The 14,172-nt window shown below is 49.8% G+C and overlaps 1 protein-coding gene across 1 annotated transcript; it reads left to right on the top strand.

Moving 5' to 3' along the window:
* Positions 1-9,205: 9,205 nt before the first annotated feature.
* LOC104402293 (putative olfactory receptor 51H1) lies at positions 9,206-10,161 on the top strand. Its single transcript, XM_010010134.1, is given in 2 exon segments — positions 9,206-9,644; positions 9,647-10,161. Coding segments are annotated over 2 exon segments (954 nt in total).
* The last annotated feature ends 4,011 nt before the right edge of the window (positions 10,162-14,172 follow it).

The following is a 14,172-nucleotide window of genomic DNA, read 5'->3' as shown; positions in this document are numbered from 1 at the left end:
TAGGGAAAGGGCAAACACATCTGATATACTGTAATCCTGTGCTCGGAGAAAAGCAGATCCTCCCTCCTTCCTCTCTGTCACAGGTGGCTGATCTCCAATCTCATGCGCTGCTCTGGGCAGTGGTACCTGTACTTCACCAGATGTAATAAAACTACCAGGTTATTAATGCTGCTCAACCACCGTCAGACTCAGTTCTTACTGGGTTCTTTTATGTATGTGCATCACATGCTGTGCCAGTCTCGTTCCTTTAGCAGGGTCTGGTTTCTTGGGTGCACTTAAACATAAGAAATACCAAGGAATCAACCTTGCTGGTTCAGTTTCTGACCAGCCCATTTGGGTCACACAAAGCAGCTGTCCCCACTGCACTTGTTCCATCCGTGTTACACCTCCTCTATATTCCCTGCATCCTGCTCTTGACATGCCTTGTGCCAACAAAAGTGCCCCCAGACGGCGAAAACACACGTGGTGACAGGCGTTTAGTACCACATCCTGTATGAGCATCACACCTTGAGGTCTTCTCTTTCACCTCCTTAACTCCAATCAGCCTTGCATGGACCTGTCCTACCACCAGCCCAGAACAGCAGCAGTTGCAGTCTACATACAAATGCCATGTGGGATACTGCATAGGCAAGTATCATGCATGATACATACAAGATATGCAAGCATATGTTACTGCAAATGCCAGTAAGATATTGCTGTTATTTTGGCATGCAGCAGCAGGGATGGGAGCAACACTTTCACACTTGCTGCTGCTCCAGTGGGCCTGTTGACACACTCTTGAGCATTTTCTTTCTGCTTCATTGGCATGAAAAGCTGATCAAGTTTTATTTGTGCAATCAAGTAGCAGTAACTTGTAAAGTCACAAGTTTTGCTCATTGCAGTGGTCAAATCCAGAAGATTTTTGAGATGAGGCACCTTGACCTCAGCTTCCCATTAGATTTGTTGCAAACTTGCTGAAATTTATTTATAAACAGTGAAACAGGTTAAAATCCCCTCAGAGAATGAGATGTTCAGTATTGAACATAGTGCAAATGGAGCTGAAATCTTTAATTCCTTCCATACTGGCAAAGCTTCCCCTGACTCTGTAAAGAGTGAAGAGATGCTGGCGCTTAAATTTGAGATTTTAACTCTTTCCTCACTCATTTTTGCCAGCTCTGCCTCTGCTGCTAAGTAATAACCATTGAATTTACCAGATAAGGTACATTCAATATTGTGTGTGGTTCTTAGACATTGTAAATCTCCCAGCCATGCAGCTTGAGCCCCTAAAAACCATACAGCCAACTCCTTTTGTGACCACATGTTGATCCAATGGTGCTAAGAGCCACCCTGCACTCCTGCTCAGCCTACAGCCTGCCATGAAACAAAGCTTCCCTGGATTTTGGGTTTAATAGAGCTGGATTCTACAATTCCGTGATTCCAGTGTAATCATCCAGTCCATATCCCTTCCCCAGTATAATCATAGAACGGTTTGGGCTGAAGGGACCTTAAAGCTCCTCCAGCCCCAACCCCTGCCCCGGGCAGGGACACCTTCCACTAGAGCAGGTTGCTACAAGCTCCTGTGTCCAAGCTGGCCTTGAGCACTGCCAGGGATGGGGCAGCCACGGCTTCATTCAAAAGTCATCTCTGATAAGAAACATGCACAGCCCATTGCAAACCCTCCATCCTTTCCCAGATCATCCATTTCAGAGCATTTTCCTAGTGTCAAGCCTGTATCTCACTGGAGCTTGTGATTTGGTCCTTTCCGTAAGGGAGAAGAACAGGTTATTACCTTCCTTGTGGTGTGTGCCGTCCTCTTCAGGTTTGTACAAGCAAGAAGGACAGGGCCAGAGCTATGATCAGATAATTGCAGGACTCCACAGGCAACTGGGTTAGCACATGCTACACCTATGTGATAACAGCTTGCTTGAATAGATTCAACCAAGGAACAGATTGCAGCCCAGTAACTAGCACTGCTGTAATTAACCTGTGCTGGAAGCAGACTGAGGTTATGACTGGCAGTGCTCTACCACAATGGTCACTTAATGTGGGATATTTAGAACTAATAAAGTAGCTCATAACTCAAGAAGAGCTGAAGCCCACTTATATGTATTGAGATACTTGCATAGTGGCTTTCTGGATGGGTTGCTTTATATACCAGCTCAATTTGGCTGAAGCTTGAACTTGGCTCAGAGCTTGACACCTTGCTTCAAAACCCTGGCATAACACCAGACTGAATTAATAAAATCATCTACCCCTCTCACCTGCATGACATGACCCTGTTGTACCTACATCACCTTCAAGCACGGCTTCTCTCTCACACAACCAAGCAACCCCTCAAACTGTCAAAAGGACCTGCATAGAAGCATTTATACATCCTAAGGAACCTGATCACTCTAATCACTCACTGCTGGGGCCTCAGAGACTACAATCATCACAGAGGAGAAACTGCTGCTTGGGAATAGCCAGGAATAGCAACGGTTTGCAAGCAAACCTGCTCCTCTTTCACCTACAGGGGTTACATGTCTCAGCAGTGCCAAATAGATCTTAGATCTATAACCAGGGCAGACTTTCTCTCTGGGTGGACAAATACCCATCTGGGCATGAGTAACCGTTTCCTGGTACACACTCAGCAATGTGTATGTCCTTCAGGCTTAATCCTGTTGGTGTAAAACTCACTTTGGATTTGGATCCAGTGTTGCTGCGCTCCTCCTGGGGCACAAGGTAGCAGCTGGATTCTTAGGGTTGTGTTTTAATACCCTGTTTCTTCTGAGGTTCCTGGAGCACCCATGAACTTTAGGGAATGCTTTGTAAATGAGTGCTGATCCTTTGGACTTAATTTAGGTATGTCCTGTGCTTGCAGTCTGTGAGGGTGGAGGTCATGTATGAACCACAGGTGATCATCATGGTTCTCGTCAGACTGAAGTTGGATCTGTTGTCTATAGGTCTCTCCTTACTCGGGATCTTGAGGACCGTGTAGAGCTTGGCATCCAAGGAGGAGAGACAGAAGGTATTTGGGACCTGCATCATCCTCATCATCTGCATCATCCTGATCTTCTGCATTTCTCTCGTCAGTAATCCACAGGTCTGGTTGCCACATTGCCTCTCACAGGCACACCTTGATGGCCAGTTTCTACCTCCTGTTCCCCTTCTCCCGTAAATGCCATTGTGTATGGTGTCAAAACCAAGCAGATCATAGAATCATGGACTGGTTTGGGTTGGAAAGGACCTCATCCAGTTCCAACCCTCTGCTGTGGGCAGGGACACCTTCCACTATAGCAGGTTGCTCAAGGCCCATCCAACCTGGCTGTGAACCTTGATGTGTGTGAGTGCTCATTGCATTTTCCCTCAAGAAAATCTAAATTTATGCATCCCATCCACATACAAATTCATGGCCCAGATGAGGGGCCACAAGGATTAACCCCAGACACATTAATTCTGCAGGATGTACATGATCAACTTTGAATAACTCCCACCTCTTCTCATGGATCTTTCCAAGTTAATGACCTGAGAACTGGGAGAGGACTATACATATGTGCTGGTACCATTTCAGCTGCTCACTGCCCACAGCAAGCAGCAGAGCCTGCTTGGCAGGCTGAGGAGGATGCTGAGTCCAACGGTCAGCCTATGAAGCAGTGGAAAAGTTTTGGAGCAGTCAGCTTTGAGTCAGTGAGCTGATGGTGAGCGGGAGGTAAACAACATTCCTGTTTGAAACGCACAGGCTGCATTTCTTCTCCCTTTGTGTGTTAAGGAAATGAGCTGAGGAGCCCTCAGGTCCTCTCCAAAGAGCTATTGATGCTGCTGGACCATTCAGCTGAAGGGGGTGGGGGGAAGAGGGACAAAACCACCTTGTGTTGGCAGGCAACCGGGAAAAGAGTGAGGTGCAGGGTGCCAACCCTCGCTGGGTGTGATGCCCACTCCCCAGGCACAGACACAGACCAGCCCGGAGCACAAACCTGCTGCACGTGCCTTGTCCCCCTCCATAACAAAAGCAGAGCACTGACCCTTTCCTCCAGCCCTGTGCGCACTGTGGGCTCGGGGGACAAGCTCCTGAGCCCATGAGGAGGAGCACAAACAACTTGAGCACTGATTTTCTCCCCATCTTTTCCATTGTGATCGTCCTCATATGACTTGGACATGGTTTCTGTTGCCTGAGTGATGTATTGCTGTGCGAGGCTGCCATAGGTCTGATTCATAGGTCACTGCTGCAGATGCAGCACGAAGAAAGGATGAAATCCGCAACATTTCTGCTGAATTAATCTATCTACCTTGTTATTTCCGCCAGGTCTCAGAATACAAAGCGTGTTCTGTGGCACAGCTGGCATGTCTATAAATGTGGGCTCTAACAAAAGGAGGGTCTAATGAATTTATGTGCCACAAGAACAAAGTCTGGGCTATTTTACCAGTATATCTGTGGCTGTTGCATCTCTGACGTGGCTTTTGCAATCAGAGCCCCACAGATAAGAAATCCCCACGTCCAGCAACTCATGTTTTATGGGTGGATCATTGCCCACACTGGGTCTCTGCTTGCTCCCCCCAGGCTGTTCTCAGCAGCTCTTCCTCCAGCCCAGACACCATGGCCAAGGAGAAGGAATAAATAGTGATTTTTTACGCTTGTGGGAGGTTGCCACTTTAGCTGAGCAGGGAGCTGAGCTGCTGGGCGTGCTGGGAAGGATGTGAACTCTGTTGGTATGAAGCTCTTTATGAAACCACTATACCCAGAGCAGTAGAGATGGGGGATTTTGGGGCAGCTTTGTGATGCTGAGTATCTTGGGCTGCATCAAAAGAAGCATGACCATCAGGTCGAAGGAGGTGATTCTGCCTCTCTGCTCTGGGGAGACCCCACTTGCAGCACTGTGTACAGTTCTGGTGTCTTCAACCTAAAAAGGACATGAAGTTGTTGGAGCAAGTCCAGAGGAGGCCACGAGGATGATAAGGGGGCTGGAGCACCTCCCGTATGAAGACAGGCTGAGAAAGTTGGGGCTATTCAGCCTGGAGAAGAGAAGCTGCTGGAGACCTCAGAGCAGCTTCAGTGTCTGAAGGGGGCTACAAGGATGAGATCTCATCTCAGTCTCCCCTCTGTCAGTTTAAAGCCATTCCCCCTTGTCCTGCCCCTACAGGCCCTTGACCAAAGCCCCTCTCCAGCTTTCTTGTTGGCCCCTTTAGGTACTGGAAGCTGCTCTAAGATCTCCTTGGATCATTCTCTTCTCCAGGCTGAACAAGCCCATCTCTCTCAGCCTTTTCCATAGCAGAGGTGCTGGTGTCCCTGCTCATGGCAGGGGGGTTGGAACTAGATGACCTGAAGGTCCTTTCCAACTCAAACCATTCTATGATTCTATGCTTATCTGAGTTATAACTGGAGTTAATAAGTGTTGGAGTTATAACTGATGACTCCTTGGGAATTGGAGTCACACTCAGTCACTTCTTCACTCCAGACTCCTCTCCCTTCCTTGTTATCACCACAGGTTCCACCCAGTCCCCTCAGCAAAGGGATGGTTGTTGCAGGTCAGGGTCAATACAAAGCAGTTCCTCTCTGCTACTCCTCCCTTCTTGCTCATTTCCAGTCCTCCGTGGGCTGAACCATAGGCTGTGGTCCCTTTGGGGATGTGCCTGCTCCAGTGTGGGTCCTTCATGGACTGCAATCCCTCCAGGATCTATCTGTGATGGGCTTCTCCATGGGCTTCAGTCCCTTTGGGATGTGCCTGCTCCAGTGCGGGTCCTTCAAAGTCCCCAGTGGGAGTGCTTCCACCACCACGGAGCACTTCCTATCACTCTGACCTTGATGTTCCCTGTGCTGTTTCTCACTCTGTTTGTTCACTCCTGTCTCAGTCTGACATTTTCTGCGCTTTCTTAAATATGTTTCCACAAACACCTCTAACTGGCTCAGCCCTGGTGCAGGAGGTTGGAACTGGATGATCTCTAAGGTCCCCTCCAACTCTAACTGTTCTATGATGGGTCTGTTACTGATGTAGCTGGAACCATCCATGTCTGGCACAGAGCAGCCCTGGCCTCCCTCCTGGCCACCCCTGCAGCCCCTGTACTACCAAACCCTTCCCATCCGCACCCAGTACACACCCCCCATCTTGAGCTGCTGTTACAGATACCGTTTGCTTTGTGGTGTGTGGATAATAAGTTAATTTGTTCCTAACTCAGGAAATGAAGCTCTTAATCAGATTTGTGCTGGAAATTTCTGCTTCCACAAAGTGCCATTTATCTGTTCCTCCCCGAGATAATTTCCTAAATTATAGGCAGTGAATAAATGCCAGAAAAAGAAGACACAGAGAAAAAGTGAATAGTAGGTGAAAGTGTTTTATAGTGTCTCTGTTTCATCCTGCCTGGGATGCACTGAGATGCACTGCAAAGAAAGGAATAAGTCCCAGCTCAGTGTTAACTCCTGGAGGGCTCTGACTACATCCATAAAACCATCAACGTGATGAGCTCCTGTCACCTTTTATGACAGCACTAGAGCTTGTTGCATAGAGTGTGATTGCTTGTCAATTTGCTGTCATAAAACATTGTTATTTGTGTTGAGATAGTGGCTGAGAGCCTGCAGAGTCAGAGCAGCACATTCCCTGTCTCCAAATCACCAATCCAAGCCAAGGGAAGTCAGGAGCTGGGTACAATTCAAGGGCAGTTCTGTCACCAGAAATTGTCACTGAAATCAGGATCCTTCTCTGTACCCGTCTGGTCCTTACGCTGTGGATGAGGGGGTTGAATCCCAGGCTGGAAGGACCTCAAGGATCATCTGCTGCACGGGGGCACCCAGGGGGAGAAAACACCAGGTCCCAGACTGCAGAGGTTTCACAGAGCAAGGCAAGAGGGAGAAATTTTCCGAAAACGCATTTTTGCCCAATTTCTTTCTTTTTTTTTCCCACCCAAACTGCTTCACCCCCTTGTCACACTCTGCTGTGTTTCCTAAGACAGGGAATCCTGCCTGTAGCCAGTCCCACAGTGTCTCACCCCTGAAGAGCACAGAACTCGCTGTGCTCCGGGTGAGACCCGTGGGGTTTGCTCTGCCTGGGTTAAAGGCAGCTCCCCAGCCCTGTGCAGTGCCTGCCCGCAGCACTGAGCACCACAGGCTGATCCTGGTTCCCAGCCCCTGTCCTCTGCTGTCACCAGGTAAGTACAGGGAGGGCTGCCGGAGGATGGCAGATCAGGGATGCTCTTCCTCTGCAAGGACTGTGTTTGAGGGCATCAGAAAAAGGATTTACAAGAGCCTTTGGCAGAAACAACAAAGCAGCATACTGGGAAAGTGCTGGGAGAGAATTGCTTTACTAAATATTACTTTTGATCTTGTATATGCCTTGATACAAAAAAAACACCCAAAGAACTGACCTTGGTTAATAATTATACATTTCCTTCATTCTCTCAACTGCTGCACAAACAGGATGTGTGAATTCATTTCATAGAATCACAGGCTTGTTTGGGTTGAAGGGACCCTAAAGCTGATCCAGTTCCAAGCCCCTGCCATGGGCAGGGACATCTTCCACTGTGATGAGAGCCTGGGGCCAGGGAGCTCCTGGCTGGGGAAGGAGAGGTGGGATGAGACCTGGAGATCAGCCCTGAGAATGAAGGATCAGCCTTGGCCATGCTGGTCCTGCAAGGCAGAAGCATCTGGACAGGAGAGGGAAGGAGGGATGGAGGGGGACATGAAGGCAGAGAAAGATCAATGTTTGTGCTGAACCAAATGTGATCAGACAACAAAGAGATAACATCTCCCTCTGAGATGAGAAGCAGCCCCATTATATGTGGCTCTGTATTGATTCCTTCCCTTTTAGTGTAAGTATGGCAAAATGTATAATGTTTCAGGGCTCTTTATCAGCTAAACCTGCAGATCAATTAACCAAACCACCCTGATGGGAGGAAAATGGATTTGTGCTTTCCAGCTGCCAGAAAGGTTAAATGGAAAGGAAGAAATTCAGAGGTTCAAATAAGACTGAGAACTTGAAGCGGTGCTTTGTCTGCCTGAGGCCATTAGGAAACCAACAGGAAACCACCAGCTTTCCTGGGCAGCTTCACTGTCCCGGGAGCATGAGCACTAGCTGTGATGCTCAACCACAGGAGGCTGGGAAGACGGGGGAGATTTCCAGAGAAATATTACAAACAGGCTTCTCTGCCAATGCAGTTGAATTCAGTGCATCTTAAAGGCACCAGCTCAACAGCTGGTCACAGCAGCACATCCTCTGCTCTCACCACCAAGAAGACTGTTATGTCTCCGGTCAGCTGGAATTCATCTGTTTCACATACATGAGGAGCACAGAATGACTAAGGTTTGTTCCAGACACACATGGACACACTCTGAGACCTCATCTGCTCTCAGAGATAAATAAGCAGAGGTTTCACATGGCCAAAGGGTCAGACCTGAAAGCCAGCTCTGCCTGCAGACAGTGGTGCTGTGCTCACGTTGGTGCTGTGCTCTTGAGCAGCTCTTGGTGCAGGTCCTCAGAAACTGCTTTAGAGGAAAGTCACGTAGGAACAAAGAGCTGACTGACCCTGGGATGAGGGGAAAAAGTGCTCTGGAACTGAACCGAGTAGGGTGGGAGAGGGAGAACAGGGACAGCAAAAGAGGAAACTGAGGGTGTAAAGAAAGCCAAGGAGCTGAAGATCCCCCATTGCTCCTGTGGGGCAAAGGCATTGTAGAAACCTGGAGAGGGGCTTTGGACAAGGGCTTGTGGGGACAGGCCAAGGGGAATGGCTTGAACCTGCCAGAGGGGAGGTTGAGATGAGCTCTGAGGCAGAAGCTCTTCCCTGGGAGGGTGCTGAGGCGCTGGCACAGGGTGCCCAGAGAAGCTGTGGCTGCCCCATCCCTGGCAGTGTTCAAGGCCAGGTTGGACACAGGGGCTTTGAGCAACCTGCTCTAGTGGAAGGGTCCCCTGCCCGGGCAGGGGTTGGAGCTGGAGGAGCTTGAACGTCCCTTCAACCCAAACCAGGCTGGGATTCTGTGATTTAAAGGCTGGGGTTGGAATACAACTGTGGGAGACATGTTAAATACCTCAGTGCTCTTTCTCTTTATCTGCTGCTGTGCAGCCCAAACAGTGATCCTGGGACTGGTCCTCTGTGTCTGTAGGCTGATATGATGGTTATGCATGAGGGCAGCAGCACAGGGGGGTTTTGGCTCTTGGAGCCTGTCCTTCCAGCGCTGTTGCAGGTGGTGTAAATGGGGTGTCTCATGGCAGGGCTTTTATTGCATGATGCTTATTTCCAGCCCCTCATACCATCTGTGCTTGAGATGTCATCTTCCAATGGGACTGGGCCCAGTCCCCTGACCTTCATCCTCACCGGCATTCCCGGTCTGCCAGTGAGCAGCTATTGGATGGCATTGCCTCTCTGCTGCCTGTACCTCCTCATGCTCCTGGGGAACTGCACCTTGCTCTGGATGATAAAGACAGACCACAGCCTCCATACACCCATGTACTACCTGCTCTCCATGCTGTCCATGGCAGACCTGGGCTTGTCTCTCTCCACCCTGCCCACCATGCTGGCCATTTTCTGGTCTGAGTCCACCTCCCTCTGTTTCAAGACATGTGTTGTGCAGATGTACTTCATCCACTGCTTCTCTGCCATCGAGTCGGGGGTCCTGGTGGCCATGGCTTTTGACCGCTTTGTGGTTATTTGCTACCCTTTGCTCTACGCCTCTGTCCTGACAAGCTCCCTGATAGTGAAGACGGGGGGGTGATCTTCATGCGGGGCATCTGCGTGGTGCTCCCTGTTGCTGTCCTGATTCAGAAGATGCCTTTCTGCAGGTCCCGTGTCCTGTCTCACTCCTTCTGCCTGCACCAGGACATGCTGAGGCTGGTGTGTGGGGATGTCCGGGTCAACAGCTTGTATGGGCTGACTGCGGTGATACTGACCAAGGGCCTGGACTCCCTGACCATCCTCCTGTCTTATGTGATGATCCTCAGGGCTATCCTGAGCATTGTCTCCCGGGAAGCACGAGCCAAAGCCTTTAGCGCGTGCATCTCCCACCTCCGTGCTGTCCTAATCTTCTACATCCCGCTCATTGGCTTGTCCATCAACCACAGGTTTGGGAAGCACCTTCCCCACCTCATTCACACCCTCCTGGCTGATGCTTATCTCCTGGTGTCTCCTGTCCTGAACCCACTCATCTACAGCTGGAAAACCAAGCAGATCTGCAGGAGGATCTTTGTCCTGCTCTGCCGGAGAGGGACCCAGCAGCGGATCTAGCCCCAGAGTGGACCAAAGCAGTGCCCCAAAGCCAGTCTCCTTCTTCCTTTCCTCCCCAGACTGGCTGCTCATGGGCAGTATCATCGCCTGGAGAAAGTCACTCATTCTCCTTCACTTCCCAGGAGAAACCTGTCACTTCTCCTGCAATACATCCCTTTTCCTCTCCATGGAGGGGTGGCTTATGGCAATTGCCACTTTTCCCCTTTTGGGATGCCCCACCTCTCGGAAAGCCTGCAGGGCTGGTGTGGCCATGTGGGAAGCTGTTGTCCCCACAGGTGGGGAGAGAGAAGGCTGCTGAGAGCAGGCTTTGCCAAGAAATCCACTGCTGGAGCAGCAGCTCTGGTCTCTGAAGGAACACAAACAGTGTTGCCAGACTTGTGCTTTTAATTACGATATCCCCATGTCAACCCATGGTATGAAACAGTTCCCAGTTACGTGATGAGGCTTTCATTACACAAATAATGTGATTCACATCTTTGCAGCTACAGAGACAGGAGCTAATGGCCCATGGACTGTAACCTAAGGACACAAACCCAGAGAAATGAGCCAGGTCTCATTGCAGGGCCTGCAAGGGGAGTGTTTGGGTTTTGCTGTCTCATTATATCAAATTCTCTGCCTAAAACCCTTCTGGAAACAACGTGGGAGTCTCTCCCCACCTCCCAGGTTATGTTCCAGATGAGGATGGGCGGGGCTGCAGTGGAGGTACAAGGTGCAGTGGGATGCAATGACATCCAAAGTGCTCTTTGTATATTGCCACATTTCCTTAGGGGCACACAAGATGTGTAAGTGACAGCATCAGGCTGTCATCAGAGGAGCCTCCACCGCATCCCAAAGCAACCTACCTGCTGATCAACCACCTTTGTCATTGTGTAAAGCCAAATCCCTGTGACCTGGTTGTGCCTGCAGGGTGCTGCCAAACCATTTGCTCCTTTCTGCTCCCAGATCAGTACCTTCAGTGGGCTGATCTCCTCCTGTGGGCTACTCAGCCCAGCCTTTGCCTCTTCCCAGTAGCTGAGTGATCAAGAAGCAGGGTGAAAAGGAGAAAGACAAACCATGAGCTTGCAGCCACATCTCACAGAAGGGAGAGTGCTGCAGTGATGCTGCAAGCAGTGCTTGTGCTGGGGGGGGATGCAGGCAGAGGAAACCACTGATTTCAGTGCAGGCACTTGGCAGGGTCAGTGTCCAGCCATGCAAAGAGCTACAGGGTCAGGGCTGGAGCCTGGGATGTTCTGGCCATTTATCAGCAGGTTCCAGCAAACCCGGAGGTGCTGGACGCTGCCAGGATGCGCTGGGGAGCTTTGGTGGGGGAAAAAATGGTGTCTCTCTTTGGCTTTTCATTTGGTCCCCACCCACCCCAGACAGCTCCAAAAGCTGCTTTGGTCAGTGTTCTCCCGCTGTGCTCAGTGCTGCTGTGGAGAATCCAAATGGCAATGATCAGTTCCATGAATGGGACACAGGTGATTTGGTGCTTTTCTTCTGGCATGAAAGTTATGGGGAAGGTACCTAGGTTTTTCTTTGTTATCACACTCTGTCTCTTCCAGAGTCCCTTCAGTGTGCTCACTGGGAGGTGCCAAGCACCAAAACCAGCAAGAGCCCATGGGTGCTGCTGCGCATGCTGCAAAGCATCGTGTTAGCCAGATGCTGGGGAGGGACTGGTGCCTGCAGGAGAAAGATGCAAAAACAGAGGTGGATGAAGGTGGCTGCATGGCAAATGTGAGTGTTCAACATGCAGACACCATCCCCCATGGCTGGGAAGCTGCCAAAAGTCTCTCCTGTGTTCTTCCAAGGGTTCATAAAGGAGATGTCTGGAGGCAGGGAATCTGTGTATGTCCATCTAGTGCCTGCTTGAAGTGTGGGGCAGCTTCAATCTGCCAGTAAGGCGTAAGAAGCTGAGGACCATCGTTACAGTCTCTTCACAAGGTAGTCTTTAGCTGTATTTACATATATACTTATCTGCAGGGCATATTGTGAGTATAGGAGGATGTTGTTCACTGATCTGCATAAAAAGGCTTTGGAGCTGTCATCTGGCTTTTATACAGAATAGCAATAACCTCAGACACTTAAAGAAACCACAGACACCTCACACTGTCACAGTTGGTGGCTGTAAAATGTTGGTCACTAATTACACACAAGAATCAAGTAAGAAATGACTTGCAGATACATGTTGGAGTCTGTGTGGGCAGCTCACACTTTGCAGAACCAGGCTCAGAGCATTTGTGTGCAGAACTTGTTAAAGGAGTAAGTCTGTAGGATATGCAAAATACAAAAGCAGGAGAGCTTCAACGAGAGAAGAACATGTGGGACTCACTGGCCAATGCTGAGGAAGGTGAGTCTGTTGTCTTTAAATAGCCCTGCTGTGAACAGGCTGCCCAGGGCAGTGCTGGAGTCACTGTCCCTGGAAGCATTCACACCCCATGTAGACAAGGCCCTCAGTGCCAGGGGTTAGTGGTGGCCTTGACACTGCTGGGAATGGTTGGGCTCTGTGGCCTTAAAGGTCTTTTCCAACCCGGTTAATTCCATTATTAGTTTTTATCTATCCTAAAAGCACCTCACTCACATTACAGGGTAACATGGCCAGATACCACGCAGCCTCTTGATTCAGGTTCCAGTATGAAATGTGCTGCCTTGAGGCGTGCAGGCATTGGCTGTTGTGACTCAAACTGAGTCAGCTGAATCCTCTAACAGCTTATTTTGGCTGGGTGGTTATGTTCAGCAATGAGCAGAGCTGAGCATGGGGAGCTGAAGTTGCTGGAGCCTTGGGCTGAAAGCAGCCAAGTGCCACCTAGATAAAGCTGAACTTAATTTACAACCTGGGCTTAGTTATGCAAGTGAAGGCTTTGAGACCAGGGCAAACTGGAAGATAAAGGATCTAGATACTTCCCTCTGCAGGGAGCAACAAACCAGAGAGATAAGAAGGAACTGACAGATAAGAAGGAATTTACATCCAGACAATGAAAAGCACTTAATGATGGGTTCCCCCCTCTTCATCTTCTGTAGTGACAGGACAAGGGGGAATGGGTTCAAACTGAAAAAAGGCAGAGTTGGGTTAGACATAAGGCAGAAGCTCTTCCCTGTGAGGGTGCTGAGGCACTGGCACAGGGTGCCCAGAGAAGCTGTGGCTGCCCCATCCCTGGCAGTGTTCAAGGCCAGGTTGGACACAGGGGCTTGGAGCAACCTGCTCTAGCGGAAGGGATTCCTGCCCGGGGCAGGGGTTGGGGACTGGAGTGGTTTTGAGGTGGCTTCCAATCCAAACCCTTCTCTGATTCTATAAATGAGGACACCCCAGACAAAATTTCACCATTGGACCAAGAGACAAATGCAAGGCTTATGATCAACGTGTGATGGCTGGGCTCATGGAACATCAACATATAAAATCCAGGAATTTCTTTGCTCTGGGTCCCTCCCTGGAGGCACCAGCTTGGGCTGCTCCTGTTTCTGTCCCACTCAATTATTACATTATTAGTCTAGGAATCAGCGAGGGTTGGAAAGGACCTTGAGGTCACCCAGGACTCTGCTCTGGGAAATGCAGGATGAGGAATTCTCTTTAGCATCCACCATTGCTGCAGCTCCCCTGAGCCCAGCTCTGCTCCAGCTGTCCCCAGGCCACAGCGATTCCCACCTTCATTTAATCATTGACAGGACCATGCGTGTCCCCAGCACCACTGTTTGCTCCTCTCTGTTTGACTTTCCATCATCGGCGCCCAGAGCAATAATGTACAAACCAGTTCTGCTGCAAGTGCTTCCCACCTGTCCATCCTGTCTCTTATCTGCATTTGCTCAGCCCTGCGCCTCCATTTGCCACCACACAATTCCCTTGTGCCAGCAAAACGTGTAAACTGGGAACTTCTCAGCAGTGCCTTCGCAGCCTGCTAAACACAGGAGCTCTGGTGATGTGAAAGTAAATGATGTCCAGATGCTGCCTCACGTGCATCTTATTCTGGTCAATATTTGTTTTGTACCAATCTCCTCTTTAAGCCATTCTGCTGAACTGGCCAGCCAGGAACTGGCCCT

The sequence above is a fragment of the Nestor notabilis genome, unplaced genomic scaffold, assembly GCF_000696875.1.
Source record: "Nestor notabilis isolate BGI_N333 unplaced genomic scaffold, ASM69687v1 scaffold26640, whole genome shotgun sequence".
Classification (NCBI taxonomy): Eukaryota; Metazoa; Chordata; class Aves; order Psittaciformes; family Psittacidae; genus Nestor; species Nestor notabilis.
This window is presented reverse-complemented; position numbering and strand designations above follow the sequence as displayed.